Source organism: Psammomys obesus, unplaced genomic scaffold, assembly GCF_907164565.1.
Source record: "Psammomys obesus unplaced genomic scaffold, mPsaObe1.curated_primary_1811, whole genome shotgun sequence".
NCBI classification, from domain to species: Eukaryota; Metazoa; Chordata; class Mammalia; order Rodentia; family Muridae; genus Psammomys; species Psammomys obesus.
The window spans coordinates 21,457,043-21,484,534 of record NW_026596101.1 but is presented as its reverse complement, the minus strand read 5'-3'; the positions used below and the strand labels follow the sequence as shown (position 1 = coordinate 21,484,534).

Genomic DNA, 27,492 nt, shown 5'->3' with positions numbered 1-27,492 from the left:
GCCTAGACCCCCCTTCTCTTTTCTCTCTGCCTTGTAGAGCTCTGTGCTGAGCTCCACAGCCCACAGCTTCCCACGTAGACTCAGACCCTATCCTGTTGCTGAGGTTCCTATGGATGTCTTTCTGATACCCCTGTGGGGTCACAAAGAAATTGTGCTGGAGTTGAGGTCCGAAGAATCCACTCATTCAATTCACCGAAGTAGCCATTGTGCCCTGCCTAAGTACCAGCCCTGTGCTGTATGCTGGCAATGGCAGCAAATGAAACAGGCAGCAAATAACAGTTCAAATGGAGAGATTGAACACTACGATAAGGTGTGAGCTTAGCACATGCCAGGCCCTGGGTCCATCCCCAGTATCAATGATTTTATATCAAAGTATGCAAATATATTAAAACATGGGAATATATATATATCTGTATTGAGATGGTACAAAAAAATGGTACAGGATTAGGAAAGAAGGCTAATGTGTTAGATTTGGCAGAGAAGACCTCTGCAAAAAGGTGACATGGAACATAGATCTGAGCAAAGAAGGGGCATGAGCTGTATGAAGCTCTAGAAGAGATGACAAGTAGGGGACTAAGGGTAGGAACAAGCTTTATGTGTTCAAGGGATAGCAAGATTGCCTGTATGGCCATATTTCAAGGAGCAAGGCAGAGGGTGGATAGCAAGGTTAGAGCCAAGTCAGGGGCTGATACCCTCTCCTTGTAATGTAGGTATGTAGCTCAGTTGGGTATATTCTGCATATGACACTTCTGGGGTATCTGCTAGAGACTTCTCAAGTCTCTTGAGATGACTTTTACCATCATTAGCTGTGGGAGCCTGGGGTCTCTGACCAGCAGAGGAAAAGAAGCTCAGAGTTGGTCGAGCTGAGAAGGATGCTTTGTTTAAGATGTTTGGTGTTCCCTTAGCCATGCCATGTTCCCTCCTGGGCTGGTGCCTCAGCTCCTACCAGTGTGGACCCCATTGTAATACAGTCACACTGTAATATCGTGCTGTGTGGCTTGTCATGTCATGTAACCAGAAAGCAATAGACAGCTAGTACTTTCTTATTCCTGTATCAGAGATACAGTATAGCCATACCAGGCACGCAGCAGATCATGAGTAGATAGGGGAAGAATGAGTGACTGGCAGTGGTGGCCAGGATGCTGAGAGGGTCCTAGTCTTGGGGTAGATTGATGTAGTGAAAAGGTGGACACCCATTCCTGTGGAGCTCTTCCCTCTGTGGGGAGGGGAGGTCACCATGGAGGACAAGAGGCTGCCTTACTGACTGTTGTCTCTCCCTCTCCCTCCAGACTATTTAAACAACCTGTGCCCAGACTCAGCGGAGTATGACAACACTCAGAGTAAGTTTGGACAGACCCTGGAGGAAGGGACACCTCCTTGCTTTGTCTCCTACTCACCAGCCCTCAAGTCTACACCAGTGTCCAGTATAGACATGGAACAGACCAGAGTGGCGTATTCTGCATATGACACCTCTGGGGTATCTGCCAGAGACTCATCAAGTCTCTTGTGATGACCTCTACCATCCTTAGATGATGTAACCTGGGGGTTCTGGTAAGCAGAGGAAGAAAAGGTCACAGAGCTTGGTGAGCTAAGGAGGATGCTTTGTTTAAGATGTTTGCTGCTCCCTTAACCGCACCATGCTTTCTCCTGTGCTCTTGCCTCAGTGCCTACCAGTGTTGACCTACTGTCATATGGTCAGCAGCCATGGAAACAGAGGCAGTCATGGAAGAGCTGGGGTTAGGCTAAGGGCCTGATGCTATAGGGGGGAAACCTGGTGCCACCATACCTCTGTGGCCCACCACAGAGGACACAGAGGAGACACACACACACGGAGAAGAAGTAAGGGCAGTGGAACCTGAACTCACCAAGCTACCATCTGTCCTTTCCTCCCCAGGTGCTCTGACTCTCATCTCCAAAGTGACAGACCGTGCCAATGAAAGCATGGAGCAAGGGGTAAGTCCAGCCATTGGCTTCTTCTCCGGGTGGAGACTCCAGGACCTGCTTTACCCTGATCATCTGCCTCATGTTTCACCACTGTCTGTCTGGGGCTCTGCAAAGAGTCCTAGGTTCTGGCCTGACACTTGTTGTACAACCTCAGGTCCTATGTGTTCCTTTTTTGGGCAACTGGTTTCCCATTTGAACTTGGAAGGGTTATAGACTTATACAGACTTGATAAACAGTGCCATTTTCCATGACCTCAGTAATTGACATGCCCTTAGGAATACCTCATACCCCAGTCAATTTTCAATAAATTGCATCCACAAAGTTAAAATCACTGGTCCCAGTGGTCCCAGCTCTAGCCTGAGCTCTGGTGCACATCTGTTTGTGACCAGCATTTGGTGGTTTGGTGGGCACTGGTTGGCTGTTTTCTGGTTTCTGCTGAGGATGTCAGGCTTTCTTCCACATCCCAGCTCTACCTGAGTAGTTTTTATGGTCATCTGTATCTGCATAGTCATCTGGCTGTTAACACACTAGAGCTGTATGTTGAAAATGAACCCTAGACTGGGTCTTAGCCTAGTAGGAGAATTCAGCAATCCATTAGTCGTGTCTATCACTGGCACAGAACGACGTGATAGTGGCGTATATGCCAAGGTGTTGCTCAGCTTTGCTATAGCAGATGCACAGAGAACCCAGACAGAATAAAAAGTGGAATCTGGGGATACTGCCTGTAAGCCAGGCTTTGAGCTCAGCAGAGCAGCGATCATGGATTAATCGTTAGTAGGAGAGGAAGCTGAGAGTCAGAGGATGGAGTGCCTCAAAGCTAGGGCTAAAGGAGGCAGCATCACTGTGGCGGGCTCTGCAAGCATGGGCATGTAGATGAGAAGACAAGGAAGAAAGGGCCTGGGCAGAGACTGGGGGTTGGAGATCTAGGGTACATCAGCTGTGTTTTGTCACCCAGAATGGCTGGTAGGACTAGATCTGGGAACAGAGGCTAGAGCTGGCTAGGGTGGAAAGCTGAAGGCAACAGGCTTGAAAACACAGGTCAGTTTCTGGGGCTGCTTCCAGGAGGATCACGACTGTCACAGTCATCTAGTCCTCTTCTTTCCTTCTCTGAGGATGTCATACCACACTCTTTGTCACTTTGACACTTTTAGCATACAGTGAGGTTTCCTCAGTGTAGCTGAAAGATGGAGGTGCTTTGGGGCCAGGACCCTGTCATTGTAGCAGCTGGTGTTCTCCACGTACTGCTTCAGGAAGTCCTGCCTCTAAGTTACATGAACATGTCTCCCCTCCTCACTACCCACAGGAGGGAAGGGTCAGCCATACCTGGGTTCTCTCAAGGTGAGGTGAATGCCATGGTGGGAGACACAGGCAGTTTGCTTCAGATTCTCACCACCCTCGTGCTTGCTTGTCTGATCCTTGGCTCTGCTTGTGACACAGTCTGGGGACCCAGAAAAGCCTGACCCAGAACTGAGCTCAGACTCTGAGTTCCTTCAGCTAGGCTGAAGCTCTGTTACCATCAGACTGGGCCTCATCATCTCCTGCTTGGAAGATCCCACAGGTCCCTTCTGGCTCTGGACCAGCACCGTGCGTCAATTTTCATGTAGCTTCCAGAGTCCTGTTGATATTAGTATTAACACTCCTGATGGCACCACCACCCTGTTCGCAAAGCTTCATGCTTGCGTGTCACTTTCAGAGTTTTGGATTACCTACAGACTTCGAGGACAGGGAGGTTTCCTGGAAGGGATAGTGATGGTGCAAAATTGAGGCTTTGGTCACACGGCTGCCACAGCTCACTACGATGTGTGTGAGATGGTTGGATTCAAACCCAGTGTCTTTTAAACCAAAAGCTATTTTAAGTGGTGAATAAAAGCATGAGCACAGCACCTGTTAAGGATTGCAATGTGATGTTATGCTCACTGTCTAATATCTAAATCAGGCTGCACACTCCTACTTCTTTGCACTTGGCATTTTCTCTTGGTGCCGTGCTCCTTCCTTATAGGAGTCTTGAGCACATGGTACAAGTGTCCCCTCAGTCACTGCACAATATAGTAGCTTAGCATAGCTGTCTGCCCCTGTCTAACTGTGACTCATGAGCAAAACCCTCCCCACCCACTCCAACTCCCTTGTCTCTGCACTCATGTCCTGTAAGACCAGCTTCCCCTGCAGGCCACACTGGAAATCAAGAGGTGTTTGTCTCTCTGTGCCAGCTTATTTCACTTAACATAGTGATCTCTAGTTCTTTTCCTTGTTTAAATGACAGGATTTTGTTCTTTGTCAAGCTGAATCATACAGCATTGTGTGTACGGATGGAGTTTTCTCTTCTACTTCTCTGTAGACAGGCATTTATGCTTCCCCGTCTCTGTGCTGTTGAGAGCAGTGCTATAGTAATGAGGGGAGTGAGTGTGGACATCTATGTGACAGACCCGTTCTGATTCCTGTAGACATATCCAGTAGGATTGCTGGATCATATAGTAGTTCTCGTGGTTTGAGGAGACTCCTTACTCATTGCCATAAGGCATAACTTGCTGGCATCCCACCAGGGGTCTCTGGTCCCCACACCATCACTAGACTTGATTATTTTCCCTCTTCTTCAACACTGTTTATTAATACGGGGGAGGTAGTTTCTCGTGCGTCTGGTTTGTATTTCCAAGTGATGAATGACTTTTGCATACACCTATGGGCCGTTTGCATGTTGTCTTTGCAGAAGTGTCCATTCATAGCCTTAGCTAGTTGTTGTTTGCAGCTGCTCCTGCTGCTGTGTTTTGTTCTGAGGCAGAGATTTGCCTGCCTCTGCTCCCCACATGCTGGGATTAAAGGCATGTGCCACCTCCCCCAGCCCTTAGCCCATCTTTAAACTGTGCAGCTGTCACATAGCCCGTCTCCAGAATGTCTTCATCTTCCCAGACTGGAACTCTGTCCCCTTAAACACCACCCCCTACCTGGTCCCTGAAGCCCACCAAGCTTTCTGAACATATTTTATGTTGTAGAACAAATTTTAAATTGCAGAAAAAACATTTGAGAAAATAGTACCAAGGGTTCCCAACCGATCCTACTGTTGTTTCCTGTTGTTAATGTCTTCTGTTAATGTGGAGTCTTGGTTATGTTAAGAGCTGGTGTGGAAACAGCATTATTACCCATAATTCTCACAGGCCCAATGTCCTGTTCTTTTGTCATTACATCTTTGAAGGTTCTTCTTGGAGCCAGTTTCTCAGATGTTCTCTGACTTTGATGACTATGAATGTCTTGAGGGAACATGGTCAGATAAACAGCAGGGACCTACTGTTAGAATGTGGTGTTTTCTTTTTTATGAGACCAGATTTGTGGGTACATGGAAGGAGATCACAGAGGTAGGATTCCATCTTGGCATGGCATGATGTGCCCCTGGTCACTTGACTGAGTTTATTTGTTTCCTACCTTTCCCATGATCTCTGAAGGAAGGCCACTGTGCACAGCCCATACTTAAGTAGTACAGAGAGACCTGTTCTCACTTCTTTTAACTTGATGGCCTCCTAAGTGTTCTGGAATCATTTGTAGGAGATGTCTCTTCCCTCTCAATGATGGGTACAGCCCAAGCATTTATGTCAGTACCAATTTGTGGATATTTATTTTAGGCCACATTGATTTATTTATTTCTCAAAATAGAGAAGAGTCAAAGTAAAACATTTTTTTAGGGCACAGTATTAGAAATGGAAGAATCCCTTTGGCAAGAATTGTTGCAGAGTGCTCTTTCAGCTGACCTGTGCGCCCGCTCTGAGGGTTTGTTAGTCTGTTGTTAGTTTGTTCATTCTTCTGTTGTTTGTTTTGAGTACCTCGGTACCCAGCATTCTAGGACTCTCCAGGATCTTTGGCCTTATTTTCTGCCCTGTCTTAGGCTAGAGCATCTTGCCAAGGTTCCCTGGATGAGGGAGAGATGAGGAGTAGAGCACTTGTCTAGAAACCAAGTTCTAGACCCAAGGCATACTGTGCCACAGGCTCTCATTTCTACTGGGCTCTCCTAGTTGACAGAGTGAGGAAAAAGATGTGCATCTGCTGACCTATGTGTAGACCCATGGATGGGTATTCGCATAGCTAGTCAGTCCATCTACTCGAATCATCCAGATAGTTCTAGCTGCTCAACTTAGTTATCAGAAGCCCTTACTCCACGAGAGAGAACCTGCCTCCCACCATCCATCTCCCATGTAGTAGATTGTGCAGTTTACCTTCAGTTTTGAAAGGTAATTTGTGCTGGGTAGTAAAAGGTGGTGTGGTCATTTCTCTCTCTCGGTAATTTGAAGATGATGCACCATTGTCTTCTGACTCACACGGTCACTACTAGGACTGCTGTTATGTATGATGCTTATGTATGCCCTCTGTGTTGTTTGTGTGTCCTTCCCTTCTGGATGCCTGTGATATCTTCTCTGTTAGCCGGGCATAGTAGATAATGCATATAATCCCAGAAGTCAAGAGTCTGGAAAAGGAGGGTGGCTACAAGTTTAAGGCCAGCCTGAGCTATATAGCAAGAGTCTGGCTCAAAACTAAATAAAGAAGAAAAGTTCTCTCGTGGTTTGATTCGGAAAAAGATTTGGGAATAGGCTAAGTTGGGCCTGTCTGTCTCCAGCTTCTTGCTTGGATCTGGGCTTTGTTGGTCATTTGTTTATGTTGGAAAAGTCTCTTGGATATTCTCTCTCCCTCTCCCCCTTCTTCCCTTTTTCCCTCCCTCCATCCCCCACCCCAATCCAATCCGATTAGTGCTGCCAATACATGAACTCTTCAGTGTGTGTCTTTCCACTGGAGCATGGTGGGCATACTGGGAGCCACATCCTTAAAGAAAACTGACTCTCCCTCCACCCTCAGCTATCAGTTGGCAATAGCTCCTCAGTCAGGGGCTGGCGTTCATGCCCACCTTCCCTCTCTCAATGCTGGCTCAGGTTTGTTTGTTTGTTTGTTTGTTTGTTTGTTTGTTTTCAAGAGCATACCGTCACAACTTTGATGAGTTCATCTGTGCAGCTGCCCTGTTGAGTCTGGAAAACATAGTTTTCTTGTAGTCATCTACTGCCTCTGGCTCTTAGAGTCCTCTTGCTCCTTCTTCCACAGTTATCCCTGAGACTTGGGTGGCAAGAGTGTGACATGGGCATCCCACTTAGGGCTGAGCATTCTGCAGTCTCTTATTCCCTATGCCATGACCAGTTGTGCATGACTACTGCTGAAAGCATCGTCTCTGGTGAAAGTTGAGAGATATGCTAATCTTTTAACAATGAGTTGTTAGGCATCAGTTTAATATGACGTCCATTTGGCAGGATGACAGTGGTAGGTTCTCTGCTAGGTCCTATGACCTGTTTAGCCATGGGGTTTTGATCCCAGTGATTGTGCCAGGTATGGATTTCATTTTTTCAGAGTCTGCCTATACCTGTTTGTTTGTTTGTTTGTTTTTTAGGAAGGGTCTCTCTATGTATTTCTGGCTGTCCTGGAACTCACTACATTGACCAGGCTGGCCTTGAACTCACAGAGATCCACCTGACTCTGCCTCCTGGGTGCTGGGATTAAAGACATGTGCTACTATATCTGTTGACCAGCTTATTTTTTTTTTTAAGAAAACGTCTTTCATTGACCCTGGAATTCATTGATTCAGCTAGACTGGTGGGCCAGGATCCACTTCCACAGTTATAGCTTTTACTTGGGTATGGGGGATTGAACTCGGATCTTAATGTTTGCATTCATGGCAAGCGTTTTAGCCACATAGCAATCTCCCCAGCCCCTCAGTTTTCATTCTGTGTTCTAGTGGTCTATCTTTATGACCTCTGGCTCTTCTTTGCCTCAGCTTTGTTCAGTTCATAGCCAAGCCTGTGAACAGACTTTGTATTGTGGTGTGTGTGTGTGTGTGTGTATGTGTGTGTGTGTGTTTAATTCCCCTGAACTCCTCTGTACAGCCCTGCTGAAGTTCTCATGTACATGCCATCCACCTTTGCACCAGACCCTCTAGCATGGCAGTTGCTTTGTTCCTTGGTACAGCACTCTAGTACCTGTCATGTCATCTGTTCTGGGTGTGTGGAGTGCTTTCTCTCTAAAAAATGAGTTGGGTTTATCATTTCAGTTTGGGTATTTCAAATTTTTCATTATTTTATTATTCTATGTATATGAGTGTTTTGCCTGCATGAAACTTTGGGCACCAATATGTGCCTGGAGCCTGTGGGGGCACTGGGTACCTTGGAGCTAGAGTGACAGATGGTTGTGAGCTGGCATGTGAGTATAGGGAATTGAACCCAGGTCCTTTATAAGAGCAGCCAGTGTCCTTTGCTGAGCCTTTCCAGCCAGCTCACCTATCCTCCCAATACAACTTGGTTTTGGAAGTGTGTTCTCATGATTTTTTTCTTTAAAAAATGTAGCATATCCTTTATTTGTTATTTGATGACTTCATACATAGAAAAAATATATTTTGATCATATCTATCCCGAGTCCTCTTCCAATCCTTCCAAGCACCCCAGTATATATCTTCCTTTGTCTCATTTTTTATTGTTATTGTAACTCGCTGGATCCAGTTGGTTCTGCCTGCTGGAATGTTGATTGATCTTGTTGGCTTGATATCAGGTAGGCCTCAGGCAGGTGACCGTTGTCTCTGTGACTTGACAAAGGCAATAGCCATGTCATGTCTAGAAGATGGCATTTCACAGCACTCCTTCCCTTCATCCTGCCCTTATATTCTTTCTGTACCCCTTTCCATAGAGTTCTCTGGGCCTTGGAACTTGTAAGGAGTGTATTTAGAATTTTCATTTATGGCTGAATACAATCACTGTTTATACTCAGCTCTTTTGACAGTTAGGAAGTCTGACCAATGGAGAAAGAAACTTGTCTGACCAAGACTGAGGACAGCACTAATCTATATGTATAAACACGAACATGTAGAATGCACTTTCACAACATACCTATTTATCAAGGCAACACCAGTGGGTTCCCTCCTACCAAAAAACCATGGGCTTTTGACGGCAGATTGCAGTGACAGACAAGGCTTTCCTACTGTGGAAATCCAGCCTAAATGTAGCTGGTTAATGCCATTCTTCGGGTCGCTACTGTACCCGTGGACACATCTTGCCTAGAAGGTCAGTACTGCAACATGCAGAGTTTTTATCTGAGTAATACCATCGATGGTATTTCTCCCCCAGCAGCCTCCACAGCCCTATAAAGCTAGCCATCCAGGAGGAAGTTTTCAGATTAGTTCCAGCTTGGATTTTTTTTTTTTTTAGGCCTGCAACCAAAGTGTTCTTGTGACTTTTGGCTAAATACTGGGCACTATTAATATAAGCTCTGTGGAGGCTGAGAGAAAAGTCATTTGCCTCTCATTTTGGTGTGTGTGTGATGGGATATGGGTAAGGGGCCAGTTGATTCAGTCCAGTCATAAGTTATGCTGGTCTGGGAACTAGTCTGACCTCCATCCTTGTTAGCCTCATCTACTTCCAGGTCTCATTTGTCCAGTCAGGGCTGGAGGGAGGGCTCAGAAGTTAAGAGCACTGCCTGCTCTCCCAGAGGACCCGAGGGTTCAATTCCCAGCACCCACATGACAGCTCAGAACTATCTGTAATTTCAACTCCAGAGGATCTGACATTCAGTTCCACTCTTTGTTTCCAGAAATCTCTGCAGGCAGGAAGGCTCTCTTCCCGTGCATGCCTTCTTTGAGGGAGGGCATGCCTAGTGTTTTATGAAAGCTCCATTCTACCTCAGGTCCAAGGCTGGGCTTAGAAAGGTCTTTGCCCATTCTCTGGCATAGTCAGCTTCTGTGTGATGTCAGGGCACGGCACAGAGTCCTCTTCTCAGAGCACATGGCCTTTGGCTGGTGAGCTTCTGGCCTCCCCAGTGCTGAGACCTTATATGCAGCTTGCAAACTGCTATTTCACAGTACTCCGGCCCCTGTGTTCCCTCAGAGCCTGACAGACACCTGGTGGAGAGCTTGCAGGTCGGGTCCTGTCCATAGAGTCAATAGCTTTATTTCCCTGGATTGTGTTACCAGCCCACACTTGACCTTCACAAAGTCAAGGACATTTCTTCTTTAAAAATAATCTGTTTACATTTATTGTGCTCACGTGTTGGAAGGATAGAGAACAAACAACTTGTGGAGTCTGTTCTCTTTTTCCACCAGGTGGGTTCTAGGAGATGGCACTCAGGTCATCGGGCTCGGCAGCAAGTACCTTTAACCACCGAACCATCTCTTGCTGGCCCTACATTCTTGTTCCCTCCATCTGCCAGCCTCCCCTTCCTCCTAATGTGGCCTAAGGTGTGATGGTCTCTTCATCTTTCGTCACTGGGAAAGCCCAGGCTGAAGACCACATGCTGCCTGCCATTTCTAGGAGCTTGGATTTGGACTGGTCTTTTCCGAGCTCTGTTTTTCTCCTCTGGAGTGGAAGCAATGTCCTCTTACGGAGGATATACAGTGCCTGGTGGGGGAGAGTGGAGGGGTAACCATCTCCTGTTCCTGCCCACAGGAAAATCTGCAGAAGCTGGTCCACATCGAGTACAGTGTGCGGGGCCAAGGGGACCTCCTCCAGCCAGGAAGGGTGAGTGCTGCCCAGGCAAGGACAAGGGCCAGCCTGACTCTGATAAGCCCCATTGTTCAGCTGGGCTGGCCCCAGACGGGTCTGGCTGCAGGTGCTGTCTAGGAGGGGTGGGGGGCATGAGGCACCACCCTGGAGCTTGTCTGCACCCCTCCTTGCATGGTGCCCTCTCAGGACAGTTAAAGAAACAGTTCCAGTCAGTTCTGTACACCATAGCTCCCCTGGGGTAGCTCTCCAGTGGGAGAGAGAGGAAAGAAAAGAAAAGAAAAGAAAAGTACCAAGTGTTTTTAGTTCCAAGTTGCCAGGAAAGCAGAGATTGGAGTAGCTCTCACAGGCAAGCCCCAAGAAAGCGGCATAAAAATAGCATTCTTAACAAAACAGGGGCTGGGTGACACTCAGGAGTGGAGCACATGCTTAGCGTGTGTAAGGTTCTGGGTTCTGTGCCCAGAAGGGGAGGGGTGGGAGAGAGGTTGATTGATTTGCTTTTTAGCTTCCAGATGGAAAACATACAACACAGCTCAGAAATAGCTGAAAGTGTGATCACTGCCAGTTGGAATGAGGGATTGAGCCACATCGGCAGGATGGTGCTAGCCTAGGATTCTGTGAAATCTTATATGTGGTTCTGACTGGAGTCCTGTGCTCTGAAATCTTTGCTAAGCCTGTGTCCTTTGGAAGGATGGGCCTGGAGTTATTATCCACAGGTCCAGCTGTTTAGCAAACCTTCAAAGGACGTGTACTGAATTAGACCCTTTGCGGTGCCGTTAGGGAGGGAGTCGTAGTTGGGACTCATACTTGGTGGCCAGAGCCATGTTGATCTTGGTGCTGTGTGAGGATACTTCCAGAAGGCCGGACTGCCCATCCTGGGTCCCTGGAAACTCTGGCAGCCATGGTGTCTCCATCCTACACAGAGCCTGCCCAGGCTCTCTCACTCAGCTTCTGATGTTGGCTTCTCTCCCTCCAGGAGTTCCTGAAGGAAGGAACACTGATGAGAGTGAGAGGGAAAAGCCGACACCCTCGTCACCTGTTCTTGGTAAGCTCTGGGTATAAGGGAAGCCCCACTGTTGGCTTTCTAGGGCCAGCATTTGGTGACAAGTTGAGGAGCCAGGACAGTCTTCAGGATGTAAAACTGAGCTTTCAAAACAAAACAAAGCAAAACAAGAAACACTGCTTATATGTTATTTGGGTGGTGGGGGTGGGGAGTGCTGCTGCTGAAATGAATGGCTCACATGCCTCAGCTCAAACCCGGTTTTCTTAAGGTACTATAACTTCACTTGAGCACTTTCTGTGGTGTGTACAACAGCAGAGGGATGAGGGGACCAACTTGTCTAGGTCTCTCTTATGCAACAGGTTGGTGGCCAAGACCCAGAGGCTACCCAGAGTTGTGCTTCTGTTCCATCACTTTGTGAAAGTGAGCATATGTGTCTGAGGACATACAGCCACACTTTGAACATGTTAACCTCAGGGTCTCATACTACAAGTCGCTCTTTGCCCCAGTCTAGGACCCCAAGACACCACACCTTCTGTGCTGCCTGCCTCTAGAACAAGTGTCTGAGACAGTCAAGATTTAAAGAGGAAAGGCAAGATCCACCTCCTAGTTCTGGAGGTACCAGGCCTTGATCGGGTACCCCTGTAGCTTTGGGCCTGTGGCCAAGTCACACAAGGCAGTGCCATCGCTCACCTCATGGCTAGGAAGCAAAAGATAGGAAGAGGAAGAGGCTGGGTTCCTACAGTCTCCTCAAGGTCATGTTGCAATGACCTAACTTCCCTTCACTTGGCCCTACCCCCTAAGGGTTTCATTCCTCCAACAGTGCCATCCTGTGGACTACACCTTCAACACAGAGGCCATTAGGGGAACCCCAAGAGCCAAACTGTAGGCCTGCTGTTTGCTAGGTATCTGTCTCCCCACTCTGTTCTCTGGGCCTCTTGCGGCTGTCAGTGGGGCTGCTCTCAGCTGCCTCCCCACACTGCTGGAGTTTTATGTAGCATGGAGGTAGTGCAGCTAAAAGCTCTGTGCTTACAGCCTTCACAGAGCAACACCTCCGTGCTGGGACATGAGGATAAAGATCACCGTCAGCCTTGTTCTCAGCCTTCAGAATGTGACAGGAGAGAAACACAGAGACCAACAGCCAAGATTCATGAGATGAAGTAGATGGGGTCTTGGGAATAGGCAAGGCTCAGTGGAGGTGGAAGAGAGTCAGGTGTTGAAATGAAGAGCAGCCATGGCTGCTGTGCTCAAGGACTGGCTGCGTGTTGCCTGCTAAGGGGTGAGCCACAGTCCCCAAGCAGTCAGGCGCCAGGGGCCTTCTGTATTTCCTGAACAGGCTGCCTCAATTAAACCCTGAAGCAAGAGAGGGCCTCCATTTTCTTTTCCTACCATGTGGGCCCCTGGGATTGAACTGAGTTCATCCGTCTTGGCAGCAATTGCTTTTACCCACCGCACTGGTCTCCACTTTATTTCTTTTCTTTTCTTTTAAAGGCATGGTCTCACGATGTAGCCCTGGCTGGCTTGGAACTTGCCATGCAGACCAGGCTGGCTTCCAATTCACAGAGATTCACCTGCCTCTGTCTCCCAAGTGCTGGGATTAAAGGCATGGGCCGCCTCACCAGTCCCCATTTCTCTTTTTAACTGGTTTGCTTGTGGACTCATATGCTCCAGTCTTAAGTTCCACGTTGGTGTTTGTTGACGAGTTTACACCATTGTATAATTGCCACTTGGATCAGGGTTGAGAACATTTGTAACACTTCCAGAAAGCTGCACTAGCACTGGCAGTGTTCCGCCACTCCCAAGCGACCCAGGCACTCACTAGCCTGATTGCTGTCACTTTGAGTTGGACCCTCACATAAAGGCAGTGGGCTGCCTTTATGGTATCTGGCTTTCCCTCTCAGCATGCCTATGATTTGGTCATTTGGCTACAGTCTGTCCCCTTGCTCCTTTGGGTTGCTGTGTGGTATTTCACAGCCTGACTGGACCTCAGGTCCTTTATTTGTCAGCTGTCAAAGATATTTGGTTTGTTCCTTCTTTGGAGCTGTTGTACATAAGCTGCTCTAACACTTGGTACCCACAGCATCGGCAAATGTGTTGAGTCCTCTTGAGCATCCCTGTAGGAGTAGAATTGTGGTGATGGGTTCACAGGATAATTTTGTTCCTTGTTGGACTGTCACTGAGGACTACCAGGTGCCTGCACCCCATATAGAGAGCTTTCTGAAGCTCTATGACTGGTGTGACTGGATGCCTTCTCTGCAGATGAATGACACACTCCTATACACACATCCTCAGAAGGATGGGAAGTACCGTCTGAAGAGCTCGTTGCCAGTGGCCAATATGAAGGTAGATATCTAAAGCCAGGTACCCTGGGGTAGGGCCCACAGTGGTGGGAACACCTTCACAGGGGAGATGCTGGGGAAATGGAGCCGGCCTTCCTTCTCTCTGCTAAGGACCAAGTCTCCAGGATATAGTGTTTAGTGAGGACCGCAGCAGGTTTAAGCACGGGGTTGCCCAGAAACAATGAGGGGCCAATGATATAATCTCAGAGTGGATGGGGAACACAGGGGAGGGTCTCCTCACAAGTAGGACAGCGAAACCACTTGGAGGGAGGGAGCAATCAAACAGGTCTGGGTTATATTGTTGGGTGTGGTAAGAGTCACATACCACATTAAAACCCTCCGCGCCATCTGAAGGGCAGAGCTCAGTGGCTGAATCAGTGCTGAGCCCACAGCACTGCCCGACTCTAGAAGCTTCCTACCTTCCCAAACAGAAACTCTCCATTAAACACAGACTCCCATTTGTTCTATCGAATTTGACTGGTTGAGTGACCTCATGTAGGTAGAATTCCACAGCATTTTTTTGTTCTTGGAGGCAGCTGGTTTCACTTAGCTTTGTGGTCAAGCAGCAGCTTGGTCAGAGGTGCCTTCCTTTTCTAGGCACGCATATTGGCTTCCTTTATCACTCTCGCTCTCTCTGTTTCTCTCTTTTTTTTCTGGTTTTGTTTTTGTTTTTGAGACAGGGATTCTCTGTGTAGCCTTGGCTGTCCTGGACTCGCTTTGTAGACCAGGCTGGCCTTGAACTCACAGAGATCCTCCTGCCTCTGCCTCTGTGAGTGCTGTACCACTGTGCCCAGCTGTGTATCTGTGTGTGTTTGTGTGTGTGTGTGTGTGTGTGTGTGTTCTCCATTCATCCATCAATGATCACTTCTCAGCTGTTGTATGTGTAAAGTTTGGACTAACACAGTTAATCTTGATCTCAAACATAAGGGTGTGTGGGCGCTTTTGGGAACTCTTGGGGCAGAGAAAAATTTGAAATGTTAATTCTGATGCCATCTGAAGGTAGTGTCTGAGGAAGGGGGTACTGAGGAGAGCCAGCAGAGCAGCAGGTAGTAAAAGCATCCACGTTCATCAGAGCCCTGTCCACCCACTATCAGTGGACAAAGCTGTCTGTGCTACTCCCTCTCCCGCCCTGAAGCAGATGCTGTTGGTTTTCCTGGTAGGTCAGCCGCCCTGTGATGGACAAAGTGCCGTATGCTCTCAAGATCGAAACTCCTGAGTCCTGCCTGACGCTGTCTGCAAGGTATGGGGGAGTCATGCCCAGGTTGCAAAACTCTGTTCTGGCCTCCGTGGGCACCGCAAGCACATGCTATGGTTAGATACACACAGGCAAAACACACATACAAATAAATCTTTTTTAAAATAATGATAAACAAGGTTAAGAATCATTGAGGAAGACACCTGAGGTTGACCTCTAACTTCCACACTCATCGCTGTGCGCACACATGTGCACACACACACACGCACACGCACACCATCAGAAACAATAACCAAAAGGAAAAAGAAAAGAAAAACTCCTGAGGTTTGGGGCTTAGCTTAGTGGTAGAGTGCCTGCCTGACACACTCAAGGCCCTGGTTGAGCACAAAACAAAGCATAAATTCTGGTTCCTATGTTCGGAGGACTGTAGGCCCTGTGAAAGTATTTGATCAAAAAATGTTACAGATGTGATCCTTTGGTGACTCAGATTTGTTGTGTGCGCAGTGGGCTGTCAGGCTTAGCAAGAGGAAAATGGTGAGTGAAGGGCCATCACCAACCGTTCTGTCTTTTGGGGAGGATGCTGTAATTAAAACACCATGAACCAGTTGTTAGATAAACAAAATCTGCTTCTCCCAGTCTAGCAGTTGGGAAATGCAAGATCAAGGTGCCAGTTGATTTGGGGTCTGATGAGAGCCCCATGTTTGTAGGTGTTACCTTTTTGCTATAATCCTAGATGATAGAAGAGATAGAGGGAGTTTCCCAAGGGGGCGGGAAGATTTCCTGGAGGAGGTGATTCCTGAGGTGGCTCCAATGGCCTCTCCTCTCTGCCTGATGCAATTAGTAGTTTCTGACGTGACAGGGTGGGGCAGACCACACTGATTGTCTCCTCCTGACTGGGGCACTGCTGTCTGTCTGTCCTGTGGCCTGGAGTAGCAACTGCCATTAGCAGGTCTGCTTTCCTGATGTCCCACGCCCTGGCCACTGGAAGACAGTTATATGTCTTCTTTAAGCACTGTGATCCTGGCTACCCACCTTACCCATTTGCCCTCTGAACAGCAGACCAAAAGTGGTTGCCTTCCCCCTGCCCAGGCTTTCCTGTGCTTCAGGAAGCTCCTGTGCAAGGCAAGAGCAACACCTAGTGGGAACTTAGAATTTCCACCCACCTTCCTCCTGGGTGGCCTTCAGCTCTGGGCAGAAAGGGGCTTGGACATTAGGCTAGATTCAAGCCAAGAGGCTGCTGAGCAAGGACTCATTGTAAGAGAGAGAGTGCCAGGCAGAGCCATGGCACTGTGGCTCACCCAGCCTGGGCCTACAGCTCCTGCGCTGAGAGAGACGAGTGGCATTACTGTCTGACCAGAGCCCTCCCGGAGGACTACAAGACCCAGGCGCTGGCTGCCTTCCACCACAGCGTGGAGGTGAGTGGGGGCTGCCCCAGGGTTCCTAGGCTGGGTCCTGTTGTAGGCTACTCACGGTAAGAGGATAGGTACTTCCTGTCCTAGGAGCATTGCATTGTCCTCATTCATCCCAGCTACCATGCTCCTGTCAGAGCATGGCACCAAAGTTCGGCCCAGGAGCATGCCTTGCAGTCTAGCAAGCAGACCCAGGGATGTAGGAGACTTCGCTCAGAATCAGGGAGAAAGGGGCCGCCCCTTCCCCAGCTGTCCCTCTGGCTGTCCCCTGACTGTGGTTGCTGGTTGCTGCAGATCCGGGAGAGGCTGGGGATCAGCCTCGGGGAGAGGCTCCCTACCCTGGTGCCTGTCACACATGCTATGATGTGCATGAACTGCGGCTGTGACTTCTCGCTCACCGTGAGGCGCCACCACTGCCATGCCTGTGGCAAGGTGAGTGACAGACTAAGGAGGAGGGTGTGCTCAGGGAAGAGAGGGCATGTCCCTGCCTGTGGGGCTCAGGGGGCCAGTTCAAAGTCATCCGGAGAAGTATAGCTTGTTCCTGCTCATTACACTGAAATCCACCAATCATGGCCAGCCCCGGGCTCTTTCTGCCACCACCACACATTGTTAAGAACACCAGAATGCTCACCATTTTGGTTGTTGGAGGATTGTTACTTTATGGTAATGGGCACAGCTCTTCAGAAAAGTGGGTACTTGCTCAGAGACACTCTGCAGCCCACCCTGGAAAAGCAGGGGTCCACATGAGCAGCTGGAAACCTGGGGCTCCCTGGAGGAGGTGAGGGGTAGGCTGACAGAAGGAGAGGGTGACTGACAGCTTACATGTGTGTCCCTACCGGGGTGTCAGATTGTGTGCCGGAACTGCTCTCGAAACAAGTACCCACTGAAGTGCCTCAAGAACCGGATGGCCAAGGTCTGTGATGGCTGCTTCCGGGAACTGAAGCTGAGGAATGGGCCTGTCCCAGGTCCCATGAGAGGTAACTCTAAAAGGCTCTTGCCTTCTTCCAGGCCTGATGGCTTCTCCCTAAGTTCTCACGACAGTTCTGTGGCCTGGGTTCCTGTTTGAACCTGCTTTCTCCTAAAGAAGGAAGAAGATATTCTGCATAAAGACAGCCTGTGGAGAAGCCAAGGTTCAAGGGAACTTGATAGGTGCTGTGCTACTTGATAGGCAGGGCTACTGTGGCTGTCTACTGTGGATGACCCTTCTGGGGGTATTCGGTAGACCTATGTTCTGTTGAACTTTTTTAAAAAAAGATCTATTTTTAGTTACATGTGTCTGTATGAGTATGTGCATGTGAGTGCAGGGGCCCCAAAGGCCAGAAGACATCAGATCCCCTGGAGCTGGAGTTACAGGCAGCTATGAGCCATCTGACATTGGTCCTGGGATCCTGACTTGGGCAGTATGTGCTCCTACCTGCTGAGCCTTCTCCCTAGCTCTGTGGGACTATTGAGAGGATTCCATGGGCCTTCTGCCTTTGGAATCTTTTAGCGTATTTGGAAGGCTGCTAGGCGGTGCTTATGAGTCATGAAAAAAGAAGCTAAACTGACCCTTGAGACTTGGTACTTAAGTGACAGGCTGTGGCCAGAAGAACCAGGCAGGAGAGACAGCAGCTATATCTTGGGCCTTTCTGAAGCTACAGCAAGGTCTTCAGGGGAGGCATAGTCCTGCTGTTGGATTCAGGACAGCTGACCAGTATCCTGGGAAAGTGGCCCCCGTTCCCCAGAACCATGGTATGGCATCAGCAGGAAGGAGCATGACAGCCATCTTGGTACCATTGACTCCCACCCCCATGAGCCTTGGAGGGACCTGAGCCAGCATTCTAGAGACAACCTTTCCCCTCTGCAGAGCGCCCGGTCAGCATGAGCTTCCCACTGTCCTCATCCCGCTTTTCCACGGGCAGCACCTTCTCCTCCGTCTTCCACAGCATTAGCCCTTCAACTTTCAAGAAGCAGAAGAAAGTCCCTTCAGCCCTGACCGAGGTAAGGCATACATGGGAAACATGGCTTTGGGAGGTTCCTATCATTGGGAGGCAGTCTCAGATCCTCCTGTGCACAGCCTAGGCAGGCTCGTCTGGACAAAGTGAACTCCTCCCGGGAAAGAACCCAAGACTGAGCCCAGGTGGTGCCATCACTGAGGATAATCCTGTCTTCAGAAGACACCTATGCAGCCGCAGAAGAGCTTGGGAGGCATCTTGTGTGGCCGCTTGTCTTTCTTTTCCTCCTGCCCCATAGGGTAGGATTAGTCCCCAGAGGGCCTGCTCAGGTCACTGGTGGGTCACAGTCACAGTTAATTGTCCTTTGTCGGCATTTGAGAGCCCCACATGTTCCCAGGCTGCTGGGAGGGGAGAAGCACGGGTGCTGAGCCTCCTGGAGGCAATGAGAGTGTGCGAGAAACCTCACAACTGGCTGAACACGGGTCTGTCCTGCAGACAGGAACCCCAGGCAGTGCAGCACGTGCCCACCAGCAGAGCCTTCCCGAGAGGCATGGCCAGCTGCAGCCAAGTGTCCATTAATATTCATCATCAAGCTGCTGATGTGTTAGGGAGGGAAGATCTGTGAATGGGTGCTGTTTTAGCCATCAACTTACTCCATTTGCTAACTGAAGATCTTGGAGATGCAGCTAGGACATAGCTTAGAGGTAAATCACCTGCCTATTGATGATGTGTAAAGTTATGATAGCATCCCAAAATCTTGAAAATAATATATACATGGTAAAAAAAAAAAAAAGTATACACAACAATATAGGATAGAGGTGAGTTTTTCTGTCTTTCCATCCATGACCAGAATTCTTATGGACCCTTTGAATGTTCACATGTTCATGATACAGAAACATGTTTACAGATCCTTGTTTGCTTCTGCTAGCCCCTTGGTCCAGTAGAGGATCAAGGAGATGAGCACCTGACAGCTCCGCTCCCAGCAACCTCTTCCATTGTTGGGACTGTGTCTCTGCAGCGTTGTTTCCCAGGGGAAAGTGGAGGAAACCTGTGTGAGCAACTGAGTATATAGCTCTCTGGAGGTTGCAGAATCATATCTGTGGAAGTGCTCCATCAGGGCAGGTGGGGCAAGAGCCCAGGCAAGAGTTAGGAATCTCGTGCCCTGCATCAGGTCAGAATTAACCCCAGCTTCCTTTCCAGCCTGAGCTAGTTGTAGGTTCTAGCCTCTAAACCCTGAGTGTTTGCTGAGAGTCCCAAGTTTTATCCTCTAATAAGCTGGGGGTGGGGTGGGGTGGGGACTGAACTTTAGGAAATCCCTTGTTTCTCTGGGCCTCAGTTTCCCTGTCTGTAAAATGAGGGAATTATCCCTAAAATTGGCCATGTTGCTTTCCAGCTCACTCACTGTACGTCAGGCACTGTATCTGTCAGGATGCTTCATGCGGTTTACTAGTAAGAAAATGGAGGCCCACAGGAAGGCAGTAAATTGCCTGGTGATATCCATAGCTACTGCTGGAGCCTGATTGGAACCCTGGACTGCATCCCTCTAAGCCAAACTGGGGGTCTCTTTGGCTTTCTTTGTTTTCTGGTGCTGGTGGTGGAACCCAGGGCCTCATATGTGCTCACACAGTGTGGCAGTGCCCTATTCAGGGTAAGCCACCAACAGAGCCTGTGCAGCAGGAGGTCACCTAAACACAGGCAGCAGTATGACACAGTAGGGCTGCATCTACTCTGCCAGGCAAGAGACATTCTAAGCTGAAGGTAGTCCAATCTGTCTTGCAGCCTGGGAGGGTGTAGGATCCCAGGAGGGGCAGCTTTAGACTTTCACATCTGTTTCTTAGATCTGAAACAGCTTTGCTGATCACAAGGGCCCAGAGATCCGCTCAGCTTTCACACCCCTCTGCCAGATAGTCTGCCCAGCCATTTTGACTGTGTGCCTGCTTTGCTTCCTCTCCACCAGGTGGCGGCGTCGGGAGAGGGCTCTGCCATCAGTGGCTACTTGAGCCGCTGTAAGAGTGGCAAGCGGCGCTGGAAGAAACTCTGGCTTGTCATCAAGGGCAAAGTGCTCTACACCTACCTGGCTAGTGAGGTACAGTTCTTTCTGTGGCTGTTCTCTGAGGGAGGCCTGTGTTAAGCATATATGTGACAGTAGGGGTGACAGGTAGCGGGGAAGCCAGCTGGGGTCTTTATGTATCTTGTCACCTGCAAGCATGAGTCCTGGACAGCGGGACCTCTTCTGCTGGTAATCAAATCTTTGTGTTGGTGTGTGGCTGTGAGCATTCACAGAGTACTTAAATGTCACAGGCTCTGCAGCCAGGACAAGGTCACAAGAGAAAACTCGCTCCTGTTCTGTTATCTTGGTTGCTTGGGACAGACAACATGTCGCAGCTCAGAGAAAACTGCTCCCTGTGTGCCTGTCTGTTGCTTTTACTAAAATAACCGAGGGCTCCTGTGAGGCTTCTAAATGCAAGCGCATTGCTACTTTTGTAGGACATACTGGTTTTCGTTTCTAAAATACAAGGAAGGGCTGGGGCTGCAACTTGGTTGGTAGAACACTGCATAGCATGCCCGAAGCTTGGGGTTCGGTCCCTAGCCCACACAGCCTAGGTGTGGTTCTAGCACCACGTCAGGAGAAGCAGAAGTTCAAGGTCATCCTCAGCTACATAGTGATTTCAAAACAGGCTTGGACAATACAAGCTCCTGTGTCAAAAATAAAATACAAACAAAAAGCCCAGACCTGCTCCCAGAGTAGACAGATGCGGGCTGTGGTGGTGTGATCTCGCTGGCTGGTTCTGCAGAGCCTGAATGGGCTAGGCAATAAGGTGGTTTCCATCTCCAGGTCCTACCACCTTGGGGCTTCCATAAGACCAATGCACTTTACAGTCAAGACTTAAATATGTCCCAAGTTTTGGTAGGTCAACCTAGGGCTAGACTTTCTCAGATGATCTGCCTCCCTCTAGAAAGACCTGCAGCTGTAGTGCTCACTATGTGTGTCATCTTCTGGCACTAGGCTGACAGAGGGGGCCTTGGTTCATTTGTCTAGAGCGGGACTTTCTCCATGGAGGACAGGGACTCACCTTTTCAAACTGAAAGTTGGAGCATATTCAGAGCGGCCCCCTTCCTAGGAAGGAATGCCTTAGAGCCAAGCATGGTGGTGCATGCCAACGAATCCTAGCACTCAGAAAGCTGAGGCAGGGGAATTACCATGAGTCCTAGGCCAGACTAAGCTATAGTGTAAAGCTTTTCAGGAGAATAATAATGAGGAGGAGGAGGAGGAGGAGGAGGAGGAGGAGGAGGAGGAGGAGGAGGAGGAGGAAGAAGAAGAAGAAAAGCAAGAACAGAGGCAGGGCATTTTGTAATCTGTCAGGTTAGGGGAATTCTAGCTTGGCAAGACGGTGTCTGAGCAAAATTGCCATCTGCCAGGTGCTTTCTCCCGGCAGTAACCTTGCTGCTGCCATTCTGCCAGGCTTGATTAACTCTCTTGCGTGCGTTTTATGGAGGCTTCACTACTTATAAACATGCACTTTTCATCCACCTAAAAGCCTACTTTCTTCATATTTAAAAACCTTGGATTTTCCACTGAGCACTGTATTTCCAGTGTCCTGTGTGTTCTCTCCGTCCATCTCGTGAGTGCTCGTGACATCATAGCCTAGACCCTGGAAGGCTCTTGCTGAGATACCTTAAATGAAGGCTTGGTGGAATGAGTACTGAATGTGTTGCTAGAACAAACTCTGGGACACTAAGTCATTGACTAGTCTGTAGGAAGAAAGCTGGAAGGCTGTGAGTTCAAATCCTGGCTCTTCCTCCATGCTGTGGTAGAGAATTTAAAAGATAATGGCACTGAACATGTCCAGCCACATTTCCTGTCAGAACCTGTTAAGTCCCTTTCCTTTCTTGGACTGGCCCTGACTGAAAGCAAGGGTGATCAGAATCTGCCCCACGCATAGGTGTTCCTCTATGGAGGCAAGGATCAATGCTAGGGGCTGATACAGGTGTGGGTTTTAAACATCCTTTATTTATTGTTTGATAGTTTTACATTTGTAAACCATGTATCTTCATCTTATCCACCCCCCCACTCCACCAATGCCCCCAACATATATCTCTCCCACTTTCCTGCCCTCTCCTGTGTGTGTGTGTGTGTGTGTGTGTGTGTGTGCGCGCGCATGTGTGTATGCAGGCCTGTATGTATGCAGGCCTGTATGTATGCTTGTGTACATTTGTGTGTATGTATGTACATGCGCATATGTGTGTATGTGTGTGTGTGTATGTGTATATGTCACCCAGTGAATCCAAAGAGTGCCATCCATTGGCTGCCACCTGAGCTTGTTGTCTTGATCTTGCCTGGGTGATCATGGCTGCAATGAGCTCATGATACAATGGCTATGTCAAATCTAGAGGCGTATTTAATAGTGCTCCTCCTATCCTTCACCTCTTTTATTCTTCCTCTCACATGATGCTCCTTGAGCCTTGGGCATGGGGGGGGGCGGTTACAGGTTCGATTTTAACATCAGGTTTTCCTTCTGTCCCCACAGGACAAAGTGGCCATGGAGAGCATACCTCTGCTGGGTTTTACTATTGCCCCAGAAAAGGAGGAGGGCAGCAGTGAAGCAGGACCTGTTTTTCATCTTTACCACAAGAAAACCCTGTTTTATAGCTTCAAAGCAGAGGATAGCAATTCTGCTCAGAGGTACCAACAACAGCTAGTCTTCTTGTCTGCCTTGCAGAAAAATACACTATTGTCCTGCATTGTTCTACTTAGGCTTCCATGTTCTGGGCCATGAGACTTAGACTCTCATGACTTCTTTATATGCGTGGGCATTGGTTCCACCACTTTCACACTGTCCCAGGCTGTTTTCTAAATATGGGAAACATGTCTGGGAAATACATACAAACAGCCTAGCAGGAATCTAGTCCAGCCACATAGATATCCAGTGCTGTTTTCTGTTTCACAGGTGGATGGAGGCCATGGAAGATGCCAGTGTGTTATAGCAGTCACCAGGCACATGGACTTAGAACAAACTCCTACATTAATGTGTGAACCCTTCCAGAAGCTACTCCGGGTCTCCGCTCATCTGGATGCACGTGTGGGTTCTGCGTGAGGCTTGACCTTTTCCCTCACAGGTGGAACCCTAAGGGATATTTATGGACCTCTTTTTTTCTGCCTTCATGTTTCCCAGCCCCATCATAAACTGTACCCTTATCTAAAAGTGAGTTAAAAATTAGTACCTTGAAGACATGAAAACCAAGAGAAAAGGACATTTAGCAACATGTGCTTTTTTAGTAGAAACTGGCTTTTTCTGGTTTTACTTCTAGTGATTAGGACCACTTTCCACTTTCTGTGATGTGCATATGGGACCTCAGGTAATGTGGGAACCAACCAGAAAGTAACAGCCATGCATCCTGCTGAGTTGCTGCCTCCAGCGCTGTCCCCCTAGGGCTGGACCAGGAGTTGCTGCAGACAGGGCCAGGACTCAATTGCTGTGGAAAGTGGCTCCTGTGGCCTTGCTGTGGCTTGCCAGGCTAAGGAAGAAGGGGAGAGTCCTCCTTTCCTATGAAAGGAAGGCTGCCATAACTTAACAAGAGAGTGGTAGTGGCTCCCTCCTTCCCAGAATCCTCAGCACCTCACCAGGGCTGCCCACTGTGGCAGCACAGATCCCTCAAACATGGGAGGTCTGCATCTGCTTTAAGTTTCTGTGTGCCATCCTGTGCCCACACTGTGCACACGGACCATGCTGTTGATGGAGGTTTGTCCTCTCCGTAACACATATCCTCAGGCTATATCGTCTGAACCGAGCTTCCTTTTTGAGAGAGGTCAAGAAGAAAGAGAGAAGGATGGTCATCAGAGAGTGGTCTGGGCAGATGGCTTGGCCAGCACAGAGGCACTGGGTGGCTGGAAGACACTTTGAACACCTAAGCTGAGCCACTTCCGAGCTGCACACCTGAGGCAGACAGCGCCACCTCCCTTCGGGCACCTGAGGCAGAGCCACCTCCTGCTGGACAGTTCTTTATGCTGGGTGGATTTTACAAAATGCAGGAGAAGGAACAGGATTCCTCCCCATTCTCACTGCAATTGAAAAAAAATTATTGCCATCATTGCATTGCTTTGTCCCCTAGAAAAAAAGGATTTTTGTAAAAAGCACCATCTCAAGGACTTAATTACAGTAAATATGTTCAGGGATTTCTTTTTCTAGTTTGCAATTCTTTTTAAATGTTTTGCAGTCATTGTATAGTTAATAATTTACGTTGGACGGACAGACAAGTGTTCCTGTTAACTTCTGAGGGTGTCACCACCCTAGGTTCCTTTCCAGAGTCACCCACATGTGACTGGACCACCAAGACCCATGAACCTTTACAAAGTGGGGCAGGACTCTAGTACAGTAGTCCCCTTCGCTTCTGTTTCGTCTTCTGTGATTTCAATTGCCGGAGGTCAACTGTGGACTGAAAATATTAAATGGAAAATTCCAGCAATAAAAGTGCATGAGTTTCCAATAATTTTTACTATAGTGTTAGTGTCGCACTTTTTAGTAACTTCCCATGCTCCTAATTGGTGCATTACACATGATCAAGAGTACCCATGTATGCACAGAAACAGCACAGTATCTGTGTGGTCAGTGGCTGTTTTCTTGGGTGCCCACTGGGGCACTTGGGCTGCTGTCTGGGCAGTGGGATCATCCCTGACCTTTGTAACAATGCCCAGTGTCACTTCCCTGTTCTTAAATTTGACAAACAGTATATCCCAAGATCACCTGAGGACCTCTGTTCTTTTATTCTGGTTATTTTTGTTTTTTTAATTTTTAAAAATTTCCAGTGTTGCCTATGGAACCCAAGCCCTCATGCCTGTTAGGCCAGCACTCTAACCTGGCTTAAAACAAAACCTATAACCTACCTGCTCTATCTGATATTCAAGCAGGGACTTTTATTCTGTGGGAATATTTACCTTGATAAAAATGCCTGGATTATATAGCAGACAGGTTCACCAAGACAGTCTCCAGCTACTATGTGAATAGGCCAGGCCCTGCATCTTTGGACCTTTGTCACCTCTTTTTCCATGGTTCTCTGAGTACTGGCTTTAGGCTGACCACTCACAGTGGCCCTTGTGTCCTTCTTTTTGTCCAGCCCATTTCAAATATCCATGTTATCTGTCAATCCACTGAATCTGCGAAGAACCACTGGGGATGAAGCCATCTCAGCAGATACAGGGCATGCCTGTCTCCTGGGTCCAAATACTACAGAAATGGCTGACTGTGATGCCACTCAATACTGCTGAAGCTCCTGCCCTCAGGCACGCATGGAACAGCCCTGTACTGTATATATACCCCAGTAAAAACCATGGTAGCCCAGGAAATGAAGTCACTTACTGGCACAGCCGGGAGCCTGTTGTTCTCCTCTGTCACAGAAAGATTGCTGCAATGTCGCACAAGCTGAGGGAGACAGGTACACACTGAACATTAACAAAGACCTGTCTGTAGGTCTTGCACAGACTTGGTAAGGACAATTACAGGAAGAACTTTCTCTTTCTCAGGACAGTGCCGGGACAGTGGGTGGCAGTGAGGCTAGTGTCCCTGTTCATCAGATCCCTCTCCCTGCATCTTCAATGCCTTGAAGAACCTTTCAAGCATGGCCTTGCCTGCTCCATGGAGGTTTTTCTCAGAGCAGCCCATACGTTTGGTGTGGCTTCTCTGAGTGCCTCCAAGGTTCTGCCTATCAGCAGGATGAAAAGAAAACAGAAAGAGGAAAAGGGGTAGTAGCTAAGCTGCCTGTGAGCCCTGAGTGAAATCTTAGAGCAGGCCTTGGCAGTGCTGTGTGTGTGGGTGGCGCCTTCGCCGGCAGCGTATATTAAGATCCACAGAAGAAAGGTGAGCCCCAAGGGGTTGGAAAATGATGCAGCTGGGCAGGAGAGCTGGCGGCTATGTCTGTCAAGCCCATGAAGCACTTTTCGGAACTCATTGTGCAGGCCTGGGGATGTAGCTCAGTAGAGTGCTTGCCTAGCATGCATGAAGCCCTGGGTTTGAGCCCCAGTACAGGATGCCGTGGCACGTGCATACAATCCCAGCACTCAGGAGGCACAGGCAGGAGGATCAGTAATTCATCCTCAGCTACAGAGCAAGTCTGAGACTAGCCTGGGCTATGTGAGACCTTGTCTCAAAAGCAAAAACAGACTCCTATCTGCTAGTCGAACTGCAGTTGACCTGGAGCACAAAGGTGCTACTGAGCTAGCTCTCTCCTTTCACATGACTTGATTCTGGAGACGCTGGCCAGTGACATGATACTTTGGGAAGTTTAAAATAACATTTTTGAGTGGAGCATGGTGGTGCGAGTGTGGAGTTCTGGCACTTGGGAAGCCGAGGCAGTAGCATCATCAGGTCCTGTCTCGAATGAAATGAAAACCAAGCCAAACAAAAGCGTATTTTCATCTTCAGGGGAGGCCTTGGGAAAGTCAAGTCACACTGTTTCTGCAGTTAAACTTAGGGGGAAAGGCAAAGGAATATTTGGCTCTAATTTTCTAGATCCATCTGTCTGTCACCAGCTTTGTCTCCAAGCCTGTCCTAGGTAAAGTGAGGGCAGTGAGTTATGTGCTCTTTGGAACTGCTCTCAAGCAAGAAATATGTGCACGACACTACGGGTAAATTAGTCTGAGGCCCTCATGCCCACTGCATGCACTGACACAGTGATCCACAGATGTGCAAAGAACTATCCTAAACAAATGACTTCTCCATTGTTATATGGTAATTGGTCATGCCCTGAGGTGTGGGGCCTAATTATTCCAACATATATAATTATGCAAGTTTTCATAGGCATAAAATTAGACAGTTCTTTAAGAAATAAAGCTATATGACTATTTAGTATGACCCTGGATTTTACTTTGTGGGGCCTGGTGAAAAGTTGACAATTGGTTTTCACTGAAATTATTTCACTAATTCCTTTTAAATATCATCCTGTCATCTGCTCCACAAAGATGTTCCATTTTTTAAATCACAGAGATATACTGTGCCATCCTGCAGCCCATCCTTCATAGACACACTGACTCTGTATGTCTCAATGAGGGGTGACAAGGATGATCTTAAAAAAAAATGTTCTTTCATCCACCTGTGGATGTGTACACTTTTAATCCAAGCTTCTGGGGGATGGAGTAGGAGGGTCATAAGTTGAAGGTCAGCCTGGGCTCCACA

At 48.4% G+C, this 27,492-nt stretch overlaps 1 protein-coding gene across 4 annotated transcripts in view; it reads left to right on the top strand.

Moving 5' to 3' along the window:
* The window catches only part of Fgd5 (FYVE, RhoGEF and PH domain containing 5), a 164,012-nt gene extending 139,206 nt beyond the window's left edge, over positions 1–24,806 (top strand). For all 4 annotated transcript variants that reach the window (XM_055628544.1, XM_055628546.1, XM_055628545.1 and 1 more), the window contains exons 9-21: positions 1,290–1,340; positions 1,895–1,953; positions 10,395–10,466; positions 11,425–11,493; positions 13,708–13,791; positions 14,948–15,027; positions 16,298–16,397; positions 16,686–16,823; positions 17,239–17,368; positions 18,238–18,371; positions 20,283–20,411; positions 22,855–23,009; positions 23,275–24,806. In XM_055628544.1, the coding sequence (XP_055484519.1) occupies positions 1,290–1,340; positions 1,895–1,953; positions 10,395–10,466; positions 11,425–11,493; positions 13,708–13,791; positions 14,948–15,027; positions 16,298–16,397; positions 16,686–16,823; positions 17,239–17,368; positions 18,238–18,371; positions 20,283–20,411; positions 22,855–23,009; positions 23,275–23,311 (1,238 nt within the window). In that variant the 3' untranslated portion in view covers positions 23,312–24,806. The remainder of the gene's footprint in view (positions 1–1,289; positions 1,341–1,894; positions 1,954–10,394; positions 10,467–11,424; positions 11,494–13,707; positions 13,792–14,947; positions 15,028–16,297; positions 16,398–16,685; positions 16,824–17,238; positions 17,369–18,237; positions 18,372–20,282; positions 20,412–22,854; positions 23,010–23,274) is intronic.
* Positions 24,807–27,492: the final 2,686 nt, after the last annotated feature.